The 19,500-nt window shown below is 34.6% G+C and overlaps 1 protein-coding gene across 3 annotated transcripts in view; it reads left to right on the top strand.

Moving 5' to 3' along the window:
* LOC148950173 (uncharacterized) overlaps nucleotides 1-19,500 on the top strand; it is a 164,806-nt gene that overhangs the window by 99,117 nt on the left and 46,189 nt on the right. For all 3 annotated transcript variants that reach the window (XM_089091487.1, XM_089091486.1, XM_089091488.1), the window contains exon 8: nucleotides 6,425-6,584. In XM_089091487.1, coding sequence (XP_088947613.1) covers nucleotides 6,425-6,584 — 160 coding nt within the window. The remainder of the gene's footprint in view (nucleotides 1-6,424; nucleotides 6,585-19,500) is intronic.

Here is a 19,500-nt window from a genome sequence, read left to right as displayed (position 1 = left end):
CTTGTTGGTTTGTATGTCCGAAGTGTCTGTCTTTCTTGAATTGTATGTCTTAATATATGTATTTGTATGTGTCTCTCACTCCTTTTGCGTGTGTGTTTGGGCGGGTGTTTGCTTGTCCCACTGCCTATTTTTCTCGGTTTGTGTGTCTGAATCTTTATATTTGTGTGTGTTTCATACTCTCTTTGCCTGTGTGTGTGTCTTGATGGATATTTGCTTATCCCAGCGTCGGTCTTTGTCGGTTTATATGTGTGAATCTATGTGTTTGTATGTGTCTCACACTTTTTTTGCTTGTGTGTTTGGGCGTGTGTTTGCTTGTCCCATTGCCTGTCTTTCTCGGTTTGTATGTCTGAATCTATGTATTTGTATGTGTCTCTCACTCTATTTGTCTGTTTTTCAGGGTTGGTGTTTGCAAGTCCCAGTGTTTGTCTTTGTTGGTTTGTATGTCTGAAGTGTCTGTCTTTCTCGGTTTGTATGTTTGAATCTTCGTATTTGTATGTGTCTCTCACTCTTTTTGCTTTTGTCTTTGGGCGTGTGTTTGCTTGTCCCATTGCCTGTCTTTTTCGGTTTGTGTGCTTCTACCTATTTTTTTGAATCCGTGTATCACTCCTTCTGCTTGCGTGTCCGGGTGGGTGTCTGCTTGTCCCACTGCCTGTCTTTTTCAGTTTGTATGTCTAAATTTGTGCCTTTGTTTTTTATTGAAACTCAGTTATTCTTTTTGCCTTGGTTTGTGTTTGTGAGTCCCAGTGTTTGTCTTTGGTGGTATTTATACATGAAGGTCTGTCTTTCTCGGTTTGTATGTCTGAATCTATGTTTTTGTATGTGTTTGACATTTTATTTGTCTGTATGTCTGGGTTCGTGTTTGCAAGTCCCTGTGTTTGTCTTTGATGGTTTGTATATCTGAAGTGCTTGTCTTTCTCAGTTTGTTGGTCTGAATCCATGTATTTGTCTGGGAGGCCAAGTATCCCCACCGTTTTTATACCTCTTATTGTATCAGTTTTTGCTATGTCAATTTGTTGCACCAGGAAGAAGAATGTCAAACCTGATCAGTTTGTTGCATGAAATTAAATTAGCTGAAAGTAAAGAGCAACATTAAAACTTAAAACGAACAGAAATTATTCTGTATATGAAATGTGGCTTTCCCCTCCTCAACGCCTCGCTCTTTACGCTAAAAACGTTGGGGGGGGGGCCTTCTGTGTCTCAAGCGCGCAAAAAAGTAAAAAAATGGGGGGAGGAAGTTGGAGGGCCCTTTGGAGGGGACTTCTGTGTCTCAAGCGCGCAAAAAAAGTATAAAAAAATGGGGGGTGGGGCAAAAAAGTTAGGGGGAGGGGGGCCTTGGGGGTTGGGGTAGGGGACCATAGAACACTATTCAAATGGAACTTGTGTATTATAACGACCACAGAATTCACCCCAAATCATCCTCTAAATGTCTCAAACTGTTTCACCCAAAAAATCCCTAAATGCCAATTAATTTGTTATTTGCACAGATAATTACTTAAAAATAATTACAGAATGTTCCTTTTGTTTTGGCATCCTTTCGCGATGTCACATTTAAAATTCCCAGGAAACCATTTCCCGCGTAAAATATATTCAATCTGTCTTAATCTCGTTTGAACTTATGAAAATATCTAAGGTGTTCCTAGTTACACTATTAAGCTTTCGAAAGAATATTAATTTATCTCTGAAACTAAAGTAGAGAAACCATATCGTTTCTTAATCCCCTCATGATACATTAGAATTCCCCGTCAGATTTCCATCATTGTCGATTATGTAAATCAATTTCCCAGAAATCTAGTCTGATCTTGTCCCCTCCGTAGATCAATAACATTGTCCCGTTATTATTTAGTGGGCATGTTCATTTTCCCCACAGTATTTCCAAGTTCCCTGATTGACCTTGAAAAAGGTACTTTTAAAGTACCAAATAGTACCTTTCTTATCTGGCAATGTTGTATACTCCCGTCCACGCTGGTACTCTCATTCCTACTAATTTCATCAAATTAAATCACTTACCAGTCATTCTGGCAAAAAAATCATGGTTGTTTCTCGTTAAAGTTTCTAGAAATGATTTTTTTTACAATAAGAAAAATCACACATTATACGCCAAGCACACTTTTCGGAGAAGTGTTTAAAAAATTTTCCCATTGAATGTTTGTTATCCTAGTTGAATAAACAAAACTTTCAATTAAAGTAATCTTTTTAAAGCACCAATGATACTTTTAGCTGTTTAGGGGGTCTTAAGGGGTGGCATCTGTATAGTTATTACTGGTATTTCCTGTGTTTTTTAATTTGGCTCTGGTGTTCAGTGTAATTTCAGTTGGTTTCGGGCTTAATTTTTTTGTTCAGAGTAATTTTGTTCGTTTTAGGTTTGACATGTTATATAGATATGTCATAATATTTCTGCCCGTTGTAAGTTTTGTATTTACCCTTTACTTTCCATAGAGAAACTTTGTATTTTGATTTTGTTACTATAGACCATGAATCTAGAAGAAAAGTGTACTGGGGATCTAGAAGATAGTAGACTTCGGAAAAGCTCCAGATAGATGTTGTAAGCCGGTTTATAAACTCTTAGATAGACATGTATTTCGAGTTCCTTTTTCGTTATATTTATCTAGATTGTTGTTGCAATAAGGATATGTAAGGCTATTAAGGGTCTGTGAGGATCCTAAATTCATGGTTGTGAAAAAACTAGAAATTTTATTCGACCTTTTTTAGGTTTTCAGTTTATGTTTCTCTGTAAGTGTTCAAATGAAAGGACCCGAGAGGCTATTCAGGAAATTTTCGGACGAAAATGGAAATCCCTTGACGAATGACAAATGAAGAAATTTCTCAAAGCGTGACCTTGAAACACTAACAGAAGAAACAAAGGGGGATCTGATCCTTTCTTTGTGTACTTGTTTCGCATTGTTAATACACAATGGGAGAAAGGCTTTTCCATGCTTAGTATTTAAGCCTTAAGCTAATAAATTCTAAAGTTCCCAATATGGTATTTTTATTGATGGTTTTAAACCACCAAAAATTTTTAAGATTGTTAATTATTTATTGTTAAAAAACAATAAACAAAACTTTCTTCATGATACAAGCAATAAAGAGGATAGTTCAACGATAAAGTTTTAAGGACAGTGAATGGCAGAAGAAACTGATTAAATATTTCAGCTAAATAATTGAAAGCCGTCTCCAGGAGCATAAATAAGTAAAATAAATATAAAATTAAATTTACGATAAAGAGCGAAAAAAAATACACAGGGACTTCTAGTCTGCCAAAATGGAGGCAAAATAAGGACATGCAGACCAAAAAAAGAACTTTTAGATTGATAAGTGACCCCACTCACACTTGCATTCCTCCCTTTTCCAATTTTTCGTAGAAAGGTAGGCACGTTGCACATCGTTTGAAGTGAAAACATACAATAATTTTCAATTTGAATGATTATAGACACAAAACGGTCTTGTGGCCCTCCAGTCTCCCCTCCACCAAAAGACAAGCTTTCTTTCTCACCCACAGGCCTAAAACCTATGGTATAAGTACCTTGTACAGCTGGGATATGAAAATGGCACTTTTCAGAGGCGTCTTTTCCCTTTACAGCCTTTGCACAAACAAATCAGATCTTTTTAAAACTTATTGGGAAAGTATCTTTGGCCAAAGTAACAGTGGGAATGAATTTTTGGAGTTGTATGGCAATTCTGGTCCACAGTCGTCTTTTATACTAATGGTCTAGGTTCACTTGAAACTTAGTAGATATATACCAACAGAAACGGAGACTTTAATGTAACACTATGATGTAGTTTTACAGCCATTAATAAACTGCTTATTTGGACAACAGTCGATAATAGACATAAGAATCAACATGTAATTATCTTTAAATAGACCGGCAGGAAATAATAGGTGCTATATTTTGAGAAAAAGTGACGTAGCCTTAGCTAGTCCGTACCACGTGATTAAGAGTGGTAACATAGCTTGGGTTAGGTTTTGTGTTTAGGGAAAAAATAATACAGCCTTAGCTAGTCCGTACTACGTGATTAAAAGTGGTAACATAGCTTGGGTTAGGTTTTGTGTTTAGGGAAAAAATAATACAGCCTTACCTTATATACTTACTACTAATGTTTCTGCTAACAATTCATCAAACTGTTCGTGGTAACGAACTGTAAGTAAGGAGCGACCCGGCTCAATGGTAACCGAAACTGTAGAAAACGGAATTTTGATACCAATAGATAAATCAAAAGAACAGATTTTAAATCTGATTTCAAATATATAAGTTTCATCAAGTTTAGTTCTACCTATCAAAAGTTACGTGCCTGAGAAAATTTGGCTGATTTTCGAAAAAGAGGGGAAAACACCCCCTAAAAGTTATAGAACCCTAATGAAAATCACGCTATCATATTCAGCGTATTAGAGAAGACTATTGCGGAGGTTTCAAGCTCCTATCTATAAAAACGTGGAATTTTGCATTTTTTGCCAGAAGAAAGATCACGGGTGCTTGTTTATGTGTTTGTTTGTTTTTTTCCCAGGGGTGGTCTTATCGACCCAGTGGTCCTAGAATATCGTGGGAGGGCTCATTTGAACGGAAATTAAAAGTTCTAGTGCCCTTTTTAAGGGACAAAAAAAAATGGAGGGCAACTAGGCCCCCTCCCACGCCCATTTTTTCCCCAAAGTCACCCGATCATAATTTTGAGATAGCCATTTTGTTCGGCATGGTCGAAAATATAAAAACTATGTCTTTTAGGATAACTTAATCCCCCAAAGTACCCGGGGGAAGGGCTGAAAGTTATGAACTTTACCCAATGTTTACAGTATAGTATGGTTTATTGGGGAGCATACACACGTTTTCCGAGTGGATTTTTGCTGGTAGTGGGGGGGAGTGGGTTGGGGTTATGTGGGAGGATCTTACTATGAAGGAAATTTTCATGGGAGAAGGGACATTGCTATGAAGGGGGCACCGGATTTGCCAGCATTATTTAAAAAAAGATCAGAAAGTATATATAAAAAAAACAAGTTTTTTAACTGAAAGTAAGGAGAAACATAAAAAATTAAAACGACAGAAGACATTACGTATATGATTGGATTCATCCCCTAGTCAATACCTCGCTCTTTAAGCCAAAGATTATTTAGTACTTTCATAAGAGCTCTTTATTCTAATTAACAGCATTTGTGACTAAGGGGTAATTTTTAAAGAATTGGAACAAAATTCGAACTTTAGCTTAAAGAGCAAGGTATTGACTAGAGAGCAAACCCTCTAATATATGTACTAAAAACATAAGAATATAGAGGTTCGTTACGTTACTTAATTCGTAAGTTACGTATATTTATTACTAATAAAAACGTTCATAAATAAAATTAAACAGGTTTCGAGAAAGCGATTTGATCAAATAAAATTAAAATCAATATGCAAATTTCTTTACATTATTCATGAACGGTGAGCCAAAATAAAAACCTGCATTAATTCAAAAACATTCAAAAATTAAACAAAAAAACAAGTTTTTTTAAGTGAGAGTAAGGAACGACGTTAAAACTTAAAACGAACAGAAATTATTCCGTATATGAAAGGGGCAGTCCCCGCCGCAACGCCTCGCTCTTTACGCTAAAGTTTGACTTTCTCACAACTCTATTTTTCTTTAAACAATGACAAACTTTAGCGTAAAGAGCGAGGCGTTGAGGAGGGGACAGCCCCTTTCATATACGGAATAGTTTCTGTTCATTTTAAGTTTAACGTCGTTCCTTACTTTCAGTTAAAAAAACTTGTTTTTTCTTATTTAATTGCAGCAAAAAGCTGACTGATGTTAACACCGAATCACAGAGTTAGTTCAGTTTCTTGGCAATATTCACTTTGAAGGTCACCATCCTAGGGCATTTTGGAACAGCCAGGCTTGAATAGTAGCTTCCGGAGCTTCTATGCACGCCTTCATCCACTGGTCACCCCCAGCTTATGTGCTTTGTGTATTTCAAAAGTAAAAACATTGATTGGGTATCAAACATTAGAGAAGAAAGTTATTTTTAAGCAAAACAGCGTATTTTGACACCACATTTAAGGAAATTGTCGTTATTATACTTTTTAATTTTGTTTTAAATATACAATTTTAAAGTTACGAGTGGCTGGAAAAAGCAGGTTTTGATTGATGACTGGTAAACAAAATCATAGTGTTGCACCCACAACACTTTTGTGAGTGACTACTATTGCAATATTTCGCGTTGCCCAAACAGCCCAAATCTAGTCTTCATTTAGCTTTCTGCTTTTTAAAAAATACTTCTCTCCTTGAAATTTCAAATGATTTCTTTCAGACATGCTTGTGTTGATGATTTGCTTTATTGTCTGTATAGCCTCTTTATTTTCTTTTTATGGTTTTATTACTTTGTATGTTATTACTTTGTATGGTTTTATTACCTCTTAATGATGCCTTTCAAAAGCTAGATAAAGATGCACTGTTACTTTTTCAGATATCTGGAGTAGCACAAATAATTTTTTCAAAACCAACGCACCATCCATATCGTTATCTCTTGTTGCTGTAGCTGCTGCTATTATAGCCTTATATGCAATTGCTAGAAGAAGAAAAAAGGTCAAAAGGCAAAGGAATCTTGTTGAAATCGCTCATTCAAAGTGAGTGTTTTATTTTCCTCGCTATTCTTCTGTGCTAGAACGGTCAAAAACATTTAATATAAACGGTAAAAGATGAAGTGAAATCCAGAATTTTTAGAAAATTATCCTTTTAAAGGGAACATAAATGAATAGATTAACAATGCTCATTGAGAAAGAATAGCTGTTGAGAAATAGTGCTAGTAGGCTGGTAAAACCATGATTCGTTGTGAATAAATAGAATAACTTTGAAATATTGTGAATATCTATTAGTCAGTGATCCAGGGACCGTTATCTTTCAAGGGGTTGCTCACAGTCGCCGCAGTTGGTTTGAGGGTGGATTCTAGGGTAATCGGAGACGATGATAATGAATATTGGGGTGCACAAGTTCGCACGCGTGTAGTACATGGTTATCTTGGCCTATAAAGTCAAATTTGGCCTATAATGACGTCATACTGCTCTTGATTTTTTTACACGGAAAAATAAACTGAAAACTTTAAAAACTTGACATATTCTGAATTGTAAGAATGAATACTTTCACCTGGTATTTTTAGTTTTTCCCACATGCTTTATTTTTTTAGTTAACCCCTATGTAATTTTGAAAATAAGGTTTTTCAACATATTTTTTCTTAGTTTTTCTGAAATTTTTGCCTACATAGGTATATTTTTTTATGCTTTATTTGAATTCTGCTCGTCATTACGAGTGAAACTATGTGCCTCTTAAAAAAATCTTGATTCTCGAGCAACTATTTTTTTTTCTAAATAACGTCATAGCTTTCAGAAATCAGCCTACAGTGACCAAGTTTTTTTAAAAAAATTTGTAGCTATGAAAAAAATGAAAACGAATCAAACTGCGCATCATTCGAACTGTCAAGACTTGAATCTGTAAGAATATATATGCGTCTGAACAAGAAAATTCACCCCCCACCCAAAAAAAAATTAAAATTTTCTGAATAGTGGCGTTTTACTCGAAATATTTTCAGCACAGTCTATAAATTTTATCTCACCAAACGATTGATCGCTCTTTTCTGAATCAAATCATGTATTTACATTCTATACAACTAACATTCTTAGCCAACATCTAGCTTACATAGGCTCATATACGAGCTTCAAGGTGGCGAAGCCGTGTGAACATATGGTGCAGAGGTGACTAAGGCAGATTTAAGATACTATTTTCTTTACTTTCCTGCATAGCAGGGGCCAATTATTCAATTGGTTGGATTGGGTCAACGGCCACTGAGTAATAGATGGTAACTGTCATGATCAGCTGAAAGTAAGGTTTAGATGACAAACAATATTATAAAAAATAAAATATCAAATATTTTAACTGAACATGAAACGGTGGCTCGAATCTCTTTTTCTACTTCATCTTCGTCTTCGGTCTCTTTCTGATTCATATCGGACAGTAGGCATTTTTGGGGGTCAGCTCCACACTTGCATGTGCTGTCATAGAAACCTATTTTTGAGTATTTGCAACGTGAACTGCACCTCTTCTTGTCACAGTTGTCAAAAAAGTGATGCTAGCCCATGCGGCATCGCAGAAAATAGGTCTGGCTTCAGTTCATGATCTTCGAGTCTCCAGCCCATATCGGTAGCCTGAAGTAAATGAACAAGGGGCTTGTGGCTTTGGATCCATATCAGTGACTGGAACATGCACCTTTTCAAATGAAGCAGAAACGAGATATCAGTTGGTGGTAAACGCTGTAGATCCTCCAATCTTGGGTAAAATTGTGCTCAAAGGTCATTCAGACTATTGAACTTAGTCGCACTTCTGGCATACACTTTTAAAAAAAGCTGATTACAGATGTTGACTAAACCATCACTTTGCAAAGATGATGGCTTCTCTGCAAGGGCTCGAACTTTATCACCTAAAGACCCCAACAAAGTTTCCAAAGAATTTGCAGCTCAAAAAAGCGGAGGCTGTTTTTTGTGGCTGTTTCTTTCTTCATTTTTTGGAAATAGAGGCGAAAGTTTGCACTATACCAACTTTTACTTTCGTTGATGTCCCACCAAGATATGAGCTCTTGGCTTCGAAGCCAATGTCTCAGAAGTTCAGCAGACTATTTGCTATGGCTTCTGGAGCTCTTTCCCCTGTCATAAAGTTGTGCAGCTCTGTTCTCGTCGTCTTGAATAGGTTTCTGAGCAGCTCTACCAAGTCCATAACCGGATTTCTACCTTTTATTGCCCGATTCGTAAACGCAGTGGTATCTTCATGATGCTTCATTGCCTCGTAATCTATAAAAAAACAGTAATGGTTATTTATTATATTTGGTCATATAATGTTCCGTAAGTTAACATGGTATTCACATGATGGTAAAACAGCTAACCTTGTTGATTATGTTATTGTAAACCGAAGAAGGGCAGGATCGATACAAGATACTAGGGTGAACAGAAGAGCTGTTCTTGATATTAAAAGTGAAGATCACCATCTAGTAGTGTCTAGAGTTAATTTACAGCTGTAATTTCGGGAGGGTAGCTACCTTCCAGGAAGCTGCGACTTTGGTAGACTCCAGAATGAGAATTTGAGAAAAACTTTCGAGGAGCAGTTGAATACTAAACTGGCGATTTTAAAATTTGATAATGTAGAAGATGGATTATATAATCTTAGGAAAATAGACGGTGAAGTTGCTGATGGTGAATTAGGGAAGAAAGTTTGGAACGCAGCTAGGAATATTAGTGAAAAAACTTTATGTTTAATAGAGAGGAAAAGACGGTTGTACACGAATTATCTGACTGATAGACTATATGAAGATAGGAGGAATATTTAGAAAGTGGAGATAGCCTTAAAATTTGAACTAATGAGGTGTGACGTGGTGACCATGGATAAAACTGCCAAGGATCTGGAAGATTCAGCTAGACAGCATAATAATGTTGTGAAGTCATTCACATATGCACAATAATTAACTAAATGTTGTTGTGAAGTGTTATCTTTTATGGTATTTGGGGGTTGTAGTCGTAGATGCCTTTATTCTCCCTTTATAGGGGAGATAAACTCTGGCCCTAAGGTAATTAAACTTTGGTAGCGTGCCTTAGGCTATGACCGAACTAATGAGGCGTACCGACTGGGTTTGTTCAAGAGGCTAAAATTAGATCGTAGATAGGTTGTCTAAAATACAAAACTTTTATTAATTTACCATATAAAATAATCGGATATATTCCGTGTACTGAGACTGGCTATCCTAATTAGACCATAAGTCTCAAAAACAAAATTAATATATAGATAAATACTTAGACACTTAAAATGTTAAAACAAAGTTCCAAGGTTTTTCTAAAAACAACGGACCAGAGGTCAGTCCGGCATAAAGTTAGTATAAGATTTTTCCTTCCGATAAAATCTATCTTTTATACATTTTTATCAACCACACCTTCCCACGTAATCGCTAGGAAATGGTAATTTCTAAATTTCCCGTTAAACAGAACTTAGCAAGATATGTTCCTTATCTTAATAAAAAGTGGTATTTCAAAACTTCATATTTGCGTTTTATATATTTTTACTAAATTAATTATTAACTAAATTAGAAAGCTTTACCACAATACTCCCCATTTAAAGAAGAATTGTCCCAATTCTCAATATTTTACTTTTAAAACAACTTAATTTTGCTTACAGCTATTTTGCTGCCATATTTGGGTCATTATGTGCATATACCCTCAATGGGTTTCCTTAGGGTCATGTTTCTGGTCCAATATAGGCTATGTTCTTCTCTGTCGAAGGATTTCAATTTGAAATTCATCCTTGTTTCTCTTTTTCTCTGTCTCTAGGACTGACAATTACACTTTTTTACGCTCTTCATATGCATCTTCTGTTTTACTTGACCCCAAGCGGCTTGGTGGCATAATATTAGTGGTTTTGCTTAAATTAGATTTATATTAGAAAAGTTTTATGAATTTTTTTAGTTTAAGTTTAATTCCCATTAATAATTGGATTAATCTGTGTGCTGTGGTTGATATACCGTTTATTTTTTTTTTGTTTTAGAAACGCCTTGGTTACATTACATATAAAATTATTGACTTTAAAATTTTAACATATATTTTTTTCACATATTTCAATAACACAAGCTATTTGGCAATGTATCACATTTTCTAGGCATAAATTAAGTTCTGTTTTTATCTCACTTTCTGACGAAATTGTTGTAAAGTTTCTATTACTGCTATAGTTTCCAAAATTTCAGTTGATTGAGTATGTGATGATAGTATCAGGATATATTTGAACTGGCTTTGAAATTTGCTACTTCCCAAAAATGCGTCAAAAAAATTGATTGAAAAATGGATCCAAAAAGATGTTACGAAAAATTTGGCTTCAAAAAAAAAATTAGCTTAGGCTGTATCTAAAATCAATATTCACATTACTATACATATAAGGCATAAAATTTTACATATATAGTAGAAAGAAAAACTCAATTTTGTAAAGTTTAATTCTTTTCATTACTTTTCTCTCTTTTAATTACTCCAAAAATAATATCTCGCTTAAATCGAAATGTTATGTTTCTTGCTGGATCATTCTTTTCAAAATAAAAATATTAATACTTTGACTCGAGGTCAAACATTTATATATGACATTACATCACTAGTTAAAATTTAAAGTAAATTCAAACAGCGTATATATAAATAAGCATTGTGTAATAACTTACACAATTATGTTAAGTAACAAATGTACTTTAAAGCATCAAGCGTTTTTTTTTTAAACGTCGATTTTTCGCAAAGCAATGTAAAAAGTGATATAAATCTTTTTTTTTTCATCCGTAAACACTCGAATTGCGAATTTATTTACATTATTTACATTAATTTATTTACAATTTATTACATTTACATTTACATTATTTACATCATCGATTTCTCTTTTACTTCCATGTTCATGAAATCATAGTGACAATCGAATTGTCTGCGGTTGTAGATAAGTTTTTTTTCTTTTTTTTTTAATAATTAGTTTCTTTGCGATAGATTATGGTTTTTTGCAGACAGAATTAATCCCATGATCACGATAGCAGTTATGAAATATCCCCAAGTTGAGGCTAATAAGCCTTTATAATAAGTGGTTCTTTCTATTTCCATCTAGGTAAGTCTTTTTTTTCGGGGAGCGATTTATTGTTCATTTCTTAGTAACACGAGTTTGCAAATATAATTACAGTTCTATGCGCAATGATACGCAACACACTACGTCTATGCGCTACGCGCTACGTGTGCTCAAGGGTTGTCAAAACCCTGAGACAAGGTTTTTTTTGCATAATACTAGGTTTAGCAGTAGTCATTCACATATGCAAGGTTTATCCTTTTCTAAAAGAATATATATCTTTTTTCAAAATTATATTCAACAATAGCTAAGTTTGTAGCTTGCGAATCAGTTTGAAAAAGCTTGAGATGGAATTTTCTGACTTTTTACCTTCTTGTTGTGCCCTCATCTCAGTAATATCTATTTGGTGCTTGATCACCATAAAAAGCGTCTGGTGGGTTAGACAGCAGTTTTCCTTGTGATTCTGTTCAATCTAATAGGTTTATTAAGAACACGAAACACAACAATATATTATGTATATCTGCACTCTTTATTTGTAGCTACAATCCTCCCATAGGCTCTTCTCTTTAGTAAAAAGGTGGTTCTTTTCCAAGGAATTTATCCTTATCTCCATATTTCCTTTTTTTTTCTCTACGTACGGTAGTTTTTTTTTAAGACATATAAGCGAACATAACTGTTTTCGCTTTAACTTCCCAACTTTAAGTGGTCTTGCCTTAAATTTAGACTTCAACTTGTGTCTTTTTGTCACCAAATTTCTTTTCTTGACTACTTTGAGCAATTCTCCAATGTTTCTATTAATCTCGGGCTGTGTTTACCACTGTAACGGAGACTCCCTAGTATTAATACTACTTATTTATGCCTATTTAGTACAATTTTCATACTAGTTTGGTCGGGAAGTTAAGTAAGCGTGTATTACAGAGTTTAACTGACTTCATTCAGTTTATTTTCTCTTTAGTTTCGTCTGTCTATATTTTCAACTTAAACCCTTCTCTTTTTTTTTGATTCAATATTTCAATGGAGCCTAAGGGTTTTTTTAAAGTCTTTTTACGATTTTCCAGTAAAATATGTCTTTTTTTTTAAACCTATATTTATATATTCCATGTTCTTTTTCAATAACCTTAACAAGTTTAATGCTGATTGCCCTTTGTGATCAAATTCATTATCCCCATATTTCTAATTTGTGTCTAATTTTTGCAACTTGTATTTTTTGAAATTATTAAAAAAAAAAATTTTCTTTCGAAAGTTTTTGATGTTAGAAAAGTACTGTAGTTTTTCAGCTAATTTATTTTTGAACACTTTTAATTAAGTTTTGCCCCGAAATTTCTAGTTCTTATTTATTAATAAAAATGTACGGTTTTCGATATCCTGATTTCCACAAAATTGCGTGGTTTTCGTAGCAGACATATATTCCATGTCTGTGGTATTTTACCAAAAGATTGTGCCTATGTCGGGCCAAAAGTTGCTTAAAAATAGGGTTGATCTGTTTGTGGTTTCCCTATAATTTTTTTATATATTATTCGTGTCTGAAATTTTTCCTCAGCTCAATTTGCGCTTTAGTTTTATACAGTCATTGAGTGGAATTTGTCCCTTTCATGATAATTTGAATATTACCTTGTTCTACGAGTTTATGGGTTTAGTGTCCGTATGAAATACGGTCGTGCTATTTATTTTAGCACGAAGTATTCCATACGAACAGTCAGCCCAAACCTCCTCCAAAGTTTGACTTTTTTTCTGATCTATATTTGGTTAGCTTGGTGGATCCCCCCAATGACAACTCTTAGCATTTTTTGTTTTCAAATGCAGTTCTGTCATTGGTGTTTTTTCACCTGCAATGTCGTCGCCCTGTGATTTCTGCCAATGGTTTGTTGTGAATTTATTTAATATGTGAAATTAATTATACCCGAGAAAACTTTGTTTTACACGGTGTTAACTTTTTTAAATTTTGACTCATTTTATCTAAGGCTTCTTATTTATATATGCCGTCCTTATTGGTAAGTTTTTAATTTATTATATATTCTACTATTTATAACAAGATTACAGCTAGCTTGTACATGTCGCGACTTAATGTAAACTCTTGCTGTTTTTCCTATTATAATTATTTTAAAATTCTTCAAAAACAATTTTTTTTTAAATTCGACTGAAAGTGTCACCTCCACTTAACAACTTAACTACTTAACAACGAGAGGCCAGCAGTGGTTGAGCTCAACCCCAAATTTGCTAGCTTCCATTGACCCTATTTCAGTAGACTAACCTCCTTCGTTTTTTTTTTAAATTATCCCCCCGAAAGAAAATTTTTTTTTTTTTTCAATATACATATCAAAAGAATTGCCTTTTAATGCTAATTCTAAATATGTATAATTTAATTAGGTTCACTACACCCATTTAAAAGTTACGTGGCCTTACTTATTTTCTTTTTTTTTGAAACGAAGCCTAATTTGTTTTGACAAGTTTGACATTTCACCGCTCGCGAAGTCTTATCTCGTATTGTAAACAAAATTTTTTCAGGAACCTATGATGTCACTTCCGATCGGAGCTAATAATTTGGCGTTGGAATGTGACGTTCATAATTTTTACTGGCGATATATATTTGAAGGAAAACTTGATGTTATCTATGTGCCGATTAAAAAGAAAATATTAACACTTCTAAAGTGACCTTTATACTCGTTTGTTTTTTATCTATTATTTGTTTATGTTATTATTTTTTTATTCCAATATTACTCTGCTGTTGGCTGCACTTGTTTTGTCTTTCACCGTTTTCTGGTCCGAGTTGTGGACTCCAAATTTTTGATTTTCTTCTTCATAATATTGGCAAGTTTTTCCGTGGTTTCTATAGTGCGGCTTACAAGGCTCTGAGTCCGAGTGCTGTTTTTTTGCCTCGTCAAATATCTTTAATCTTTGTTTCTCTTGATGTTTGGCCTTTTTCATAAGTGTTTTAGCGACTTGTGCTGATGACAAAGGAACTTCTTGCTTCCCCATTGGTTTCTTTACTGTTCTCCATAATTTTTCTCTCAAAGAAGGTTTTCTTGACGATGGCCTAGGTTTAACTTTATCGATTTCTGTCGAAGAATATTCGGTTTCACATTCTGTAAGCTCGCGTCTGGTAGATGGCGTTTGTTCCAAAAGCCATTTTTGGGCTACGACAGTAGGTGATTCTAGTGTATGAAAATGAGATAATTCTTTGGTTTCTTCCAATTTTTCTTCCTCTTTGGATTTAACCTCTGGTTTATTATGTCTTAAACCAGTAGGTTGTGTTTGAGGCTCTTCTCTGTCGCTTTCATCGCTTGTATCCGATGAATATTGAACTTTTCCTTTTTTCTCTTGTTTGTTGTGGAAAGTTTGCAGCCAAGACTGGGCTAAATATTCCTTCCACTTCTCCCAACTGTTGTGGTCGTTAAAAAGGTCATAAAATTCATATGGTCTTCTGATATATACTGGTGAGATCGTGTCTTCTATTTCTTCTTCTGAAAGTATAGGCTCTGTTTTCCACGGTTTTGAAAAATATCCCTTTTTCATTCTATTGTGGTGCACTATTTCTTCCTTTTCCTTATGTTGATGCTTTAGAACATATGTTAAGTTATTTGGTAGAATTTTTATAATCCTATAAGGACCGTCCCATTTCGGTTTTAACTTTTTTGTTCCTTCCAGATTCGTTTTGTAAACCTAAACCAAATCTCCTAAACAGTAACTCGTTTTATTTTTGCTTGATCTGTCATATTTGTCTTTTTGTTCTGTTTTCGCATCTTCCAGATTGTCTTTAACTTGTTCCATAGCTTTTTTCATTCGCATTACCATCTCCTGCTTATATTGGTCTAAGTTGTAATATATTCTGTCATTTTGTATTTCATCTAAACAAATTCTGGGATCTCTTATGTGTTGCAAAAAAATGGCGTTTCTTTTAGGGTACGTGAAAAAGCCGTATTTATTGCAGACTAAAAATGGTAAATGTTCATCCCAATTTTCATTTTCTCTCTTGCATGTATTCCCAGCATATAAGCTAATTCCCTATGCTTACATTCAACCTTTCCATTAGCTGCTGCAAGGTAAGACGAGATAAACCATCGTCTAACCCCCAGACAGCCTTTAATGTCGTCTAATAACTTGGCTCTAAAACATGGCCCATTGTCGCTAAGTAAAACTCTAGGGAAAATCCCGTGTTCCAAAAATAGGCGATTGACCAAAATTTTTGCAATGGTTTTTGTCTTTTCATCTTTAATTGGAAAAGCGTATAAATATGAATTAAAATGGTCTACTATGGTTAGTACGCATCTGTTTCCTTTCCTGGAAACTGGTAAACTTCCCCCGGATCCCCAAATGTCTATTGATATTATTTCTCTTACCGCTGAAGGGGTGGGGTATTGACCTATTTCAGCCCTAAGGGTCTTTGGAGGCAAATTTTGTTTGGCACACTCTTGGCAGCTTTGCATAAAAACTCTTACTTTGGAGTGCATATTTGGAAAATAAAAATTTCCCTTCAGTCTCCACATAGTTTTTGCTTCTCCAATATGATAGCCAATCGTTGCATGTGCCATCTGTAAACCTTCTCCTTCCAAAGATTTTGGAGTTACTGGAATAATTTTTAAGTCATTTTTTCTATATTCTTGAGATGGTCTATGGTATCTTACTAGAAGATTTTTACTTTCGTCTAGATCAAAATTATCTAATTCCTTTAAAAAATGTTTAAAGTGCTCTGGCAGTTCCGTTCCTTTTGATGAAAAGGATTTCATTGCTAAACAAAAATCATCTTTATTTTGATGCTTTGAAATATTTTCATTAGACAGTATTTCTACCCCTTCCAGTTCGCTCTGGATGGTTGCTATCACATTTTCTTTCTTATCTGGATTTCGTGATAAATAGTCTGGTAAAATATTTGTACGGCCCTTTATATATATTGGAGTATATGAATATGCTTGCAGACGTAGTATCCACCGTGTCAGCCGGGCTGAAGTATTTTGCATTGTATGTAGCCAAACTAATGATTTTTGGTTTACTCTTAAAATAAATTTTTTTCCAAGTAAAAATTGTCGAAAATATTCTGTAAATACTAAAACTAATAAACACACCCGTTTAGCTGTTGAGTATTTTTTTTCTGCTTCCGTCAGTGACCTACAGGCGTATTGAACTATTGTTTCTACTCCCTCAGAATTTATGTTTAATAATATGGCCCCTATACCGTACCCCGAAGCATCTGTTTGCAAACAGAAGTCTTGTGACAAATCTGGTAGTTTTGGTATTGGTGCCAGTAAAAATTGCCTTTTTATTTCATTTAGCGCTTGTTTTCCGTCCTCTGGACATTCGAATGTACCTGACTTCTTCAAAAGGTTCGTCAAAGGTTGTGCTATTGAGGCATAATTTTTAATATATCGTCTAAAATAGATTAGCAACCCACAAACTGATCTGCAGCTTTTTTGATCTTTAGGAAGCTGTGAATTTTCTATGACCGTAATTTTATCTGGATTTGGTGAACTGGTACCTTGGTTTATCAGGTGTCCAAGAAATACTAATTTTGGTACCACTATCTTTAACTTTTATGGTTTTAATTTTAAACCCTTTCAAACTTTTCCAGTATTTTTCTAAGTCCGACCAAGTGGTCTTCCAAGTTTTCATTAAACAGAATTACATCATCTAAATAAGCCAAGGTATCTTTTTTCCTTCCTGGTTCGTTATCTTTTAACACCAAATTCATTAGCCTACTGAAACAATTTGGACTAAATGATAAGCCAAATGACATACGTTCAAATGTGAATGTTCTCCCATCGTCTAAGATTACTGTAGCCTTATGCTTAGTTTTTGCATCTAAAGCGATTTGCCAATATCCTGCTATTAAATCAAAACTAGTGTAATATTTTGAACCCCCTAAGGCATCTAAAATCTAATCAATTCTTGGTAGCTTCATCACGTCTTTAATCGTGACAGCGTTTAGTGATCTAAAGTCTATACATAGTCTCCAGGTGTTATCTTTTTTTCTGACTATTACTAATTTAAAGCACCAATCACTAATGCTTTCTTTAATTATACCCTGATCTTCCATTTCTTTTATTTGGCTATCTAGCCATGGCTTTAAATGATAAGGTGTTTTATACGGTGACTTTTTGATCAGAGGGCCCTCTGTTGATATCTTGTGCGTGATTAAGTGAGTTAATACGTAATCTGCTTTGTGTCTTGCAAAAGTCCATTTAAAATCCCAGAGAATATTTTCCACCCTAGTTTGTACGTTTTCCGGTAAATGTTTTAAATCAAATTGTTGGAAAAAATCCGTTTTCGCCATTCCATACTCTTCTTGTGGTTGCGGTTTTAATGAGGATAAATGTTCTTGGCTAGAAGTGAAGTTTACGCTTAATTCTGGACTGTTTAGAGATTTTATTTCTGAATTCGAAATCTTTTCTACTGATCCAAGTTCTACCTGGTTCAGTTTTATTTTATAATTACTTAGATTTGATGGGTTCAAGTATGTTATACCATTTTCAATTTTTATAACTTGATTTTCCACGAAAATCATTGGGTATTCTTTTATGGTGTACCCCCCTATCACAGCATCCATTGTTTTAACCTTTCCTTTTTTTTTCATTTAATGTAGCTAGAACTTGAGCTGTCGTTCCCCCTTCTATTGTGATTTTTCCGCTTATTTTTAGGTTATAATTTGAATCTTCACTTTCTCTATTTGTTGTTACGCAAATTTGCCTATTACTTTCATTTGCCTGGTTTATTATGATTGTATTGGATATGGGTTCCCATACAATACCATATTTTCTGATGGCATCTACTCCTAGAATACAAGGAAATGGTAGCTGCTTGCATATTATTACTGTTACTGTTATTTCTTTATCCCCTGCACTAAATTTTAATGGACATTCTCCCAAAACTGTCAACTTGTGCCCTGTCACTGATGTTAGGGTATTTAGGAAACCTATTAAAAACATTCTCTCGAATTGATGATTTAGATGCACTTGTATTTTGTAAGTATGGTAAATTTTGAAAACACTCAATTTTTAAACAACGCAGATTTGGTAGACTATTATTATTTGTATTTATATTACAGCATTGTAAACTATATAGGGGTCTTTGTAAGGAAACAGCTCTGTCGAACTTTACAGGCTGGTTTCTCCGTTTAAATGCTCACTGTTTGGCCAAAAATTTCTGTGATTATCCCAGTTTTCTTCAGCGCTGCGAATTTGACCCTGGGTATTGTTAACCGTTTGCCTTCTAGGCCTGAATTCGGGAATATAATTAATTCTTTGGCAAGTATTATTTGTTCCCAGCCTTCCTAAATTTCTCTCCCCCTGGATTTTGAATTGGTGTTTTGTCTTGTACGTCTGGCCTTCTTTGGGTATTCTCTGCCAGCAATCTGCCGCATAGTGATTAGGTTTGCCACAATTATAGCAATTGAATCTTTTCTAAATTGCTTGGTAATTTTCCCTTCCTCGTGGGGTCTTTACCTATTTCTATATATTCTTGACTTGCCACCGTTCGCTCTATAATTTTTCCCGGGAGGAGGAGGTGAATGTCAATAACAATTGGCATTCCAAATAATTAAGTATCTAGTACCAAGGAATTCGTCGTCAATTGGAGAGTATCCAGTTCACGGTGGAAAGATTTGGCGTTTTTCATGCCTTTTTGGTTCACGATTCGGCTCCTCAAAGTTCATCCTCTTCTGTCCCCTTTCATATTTTTTACTTTCTTGGGCTCCTGTGTTATTTATTGTCATCTGATCAAACCTTTTCATAGCCTCGTAAATTTTTACCTCTGTTTCGACTAGTATTATAGTCTGCTGTAAATTTTCAGGTTTCTACGATAATATTAGTCTTAATAACTTTTTTGGTAACCCTTGGGTAAAAGTATGTAGTTGTACTTTTTGTACTGTCTCGTCATTTCCGCCTTTCTCTAATTGTAAACACACGGATCTACAAATTTTGTCTTCATATTCCCTGATACTAT

This window comes from Artemia sp. Qi Xiang Cuo, chromosome 7, assembly GCF_049724085.1.
Source record: "Artemia sp. Qi Xiang Cuo chromosome 7, ASM4972408v1, whole genome shotgun sequence".
Lineage (NCBI taxonomy): Eukaryota > Metazoa > Arthropoda > Branchiopoda > Anostraca > Artemiidae > Artemia > Artemia sp. Qi Xiang Cuo.
The sequence above is the reverse complement of the archived record's forward strand: the minus strand, read 5'-3'. Positions and strand labels throughout refer to the sequence as shown.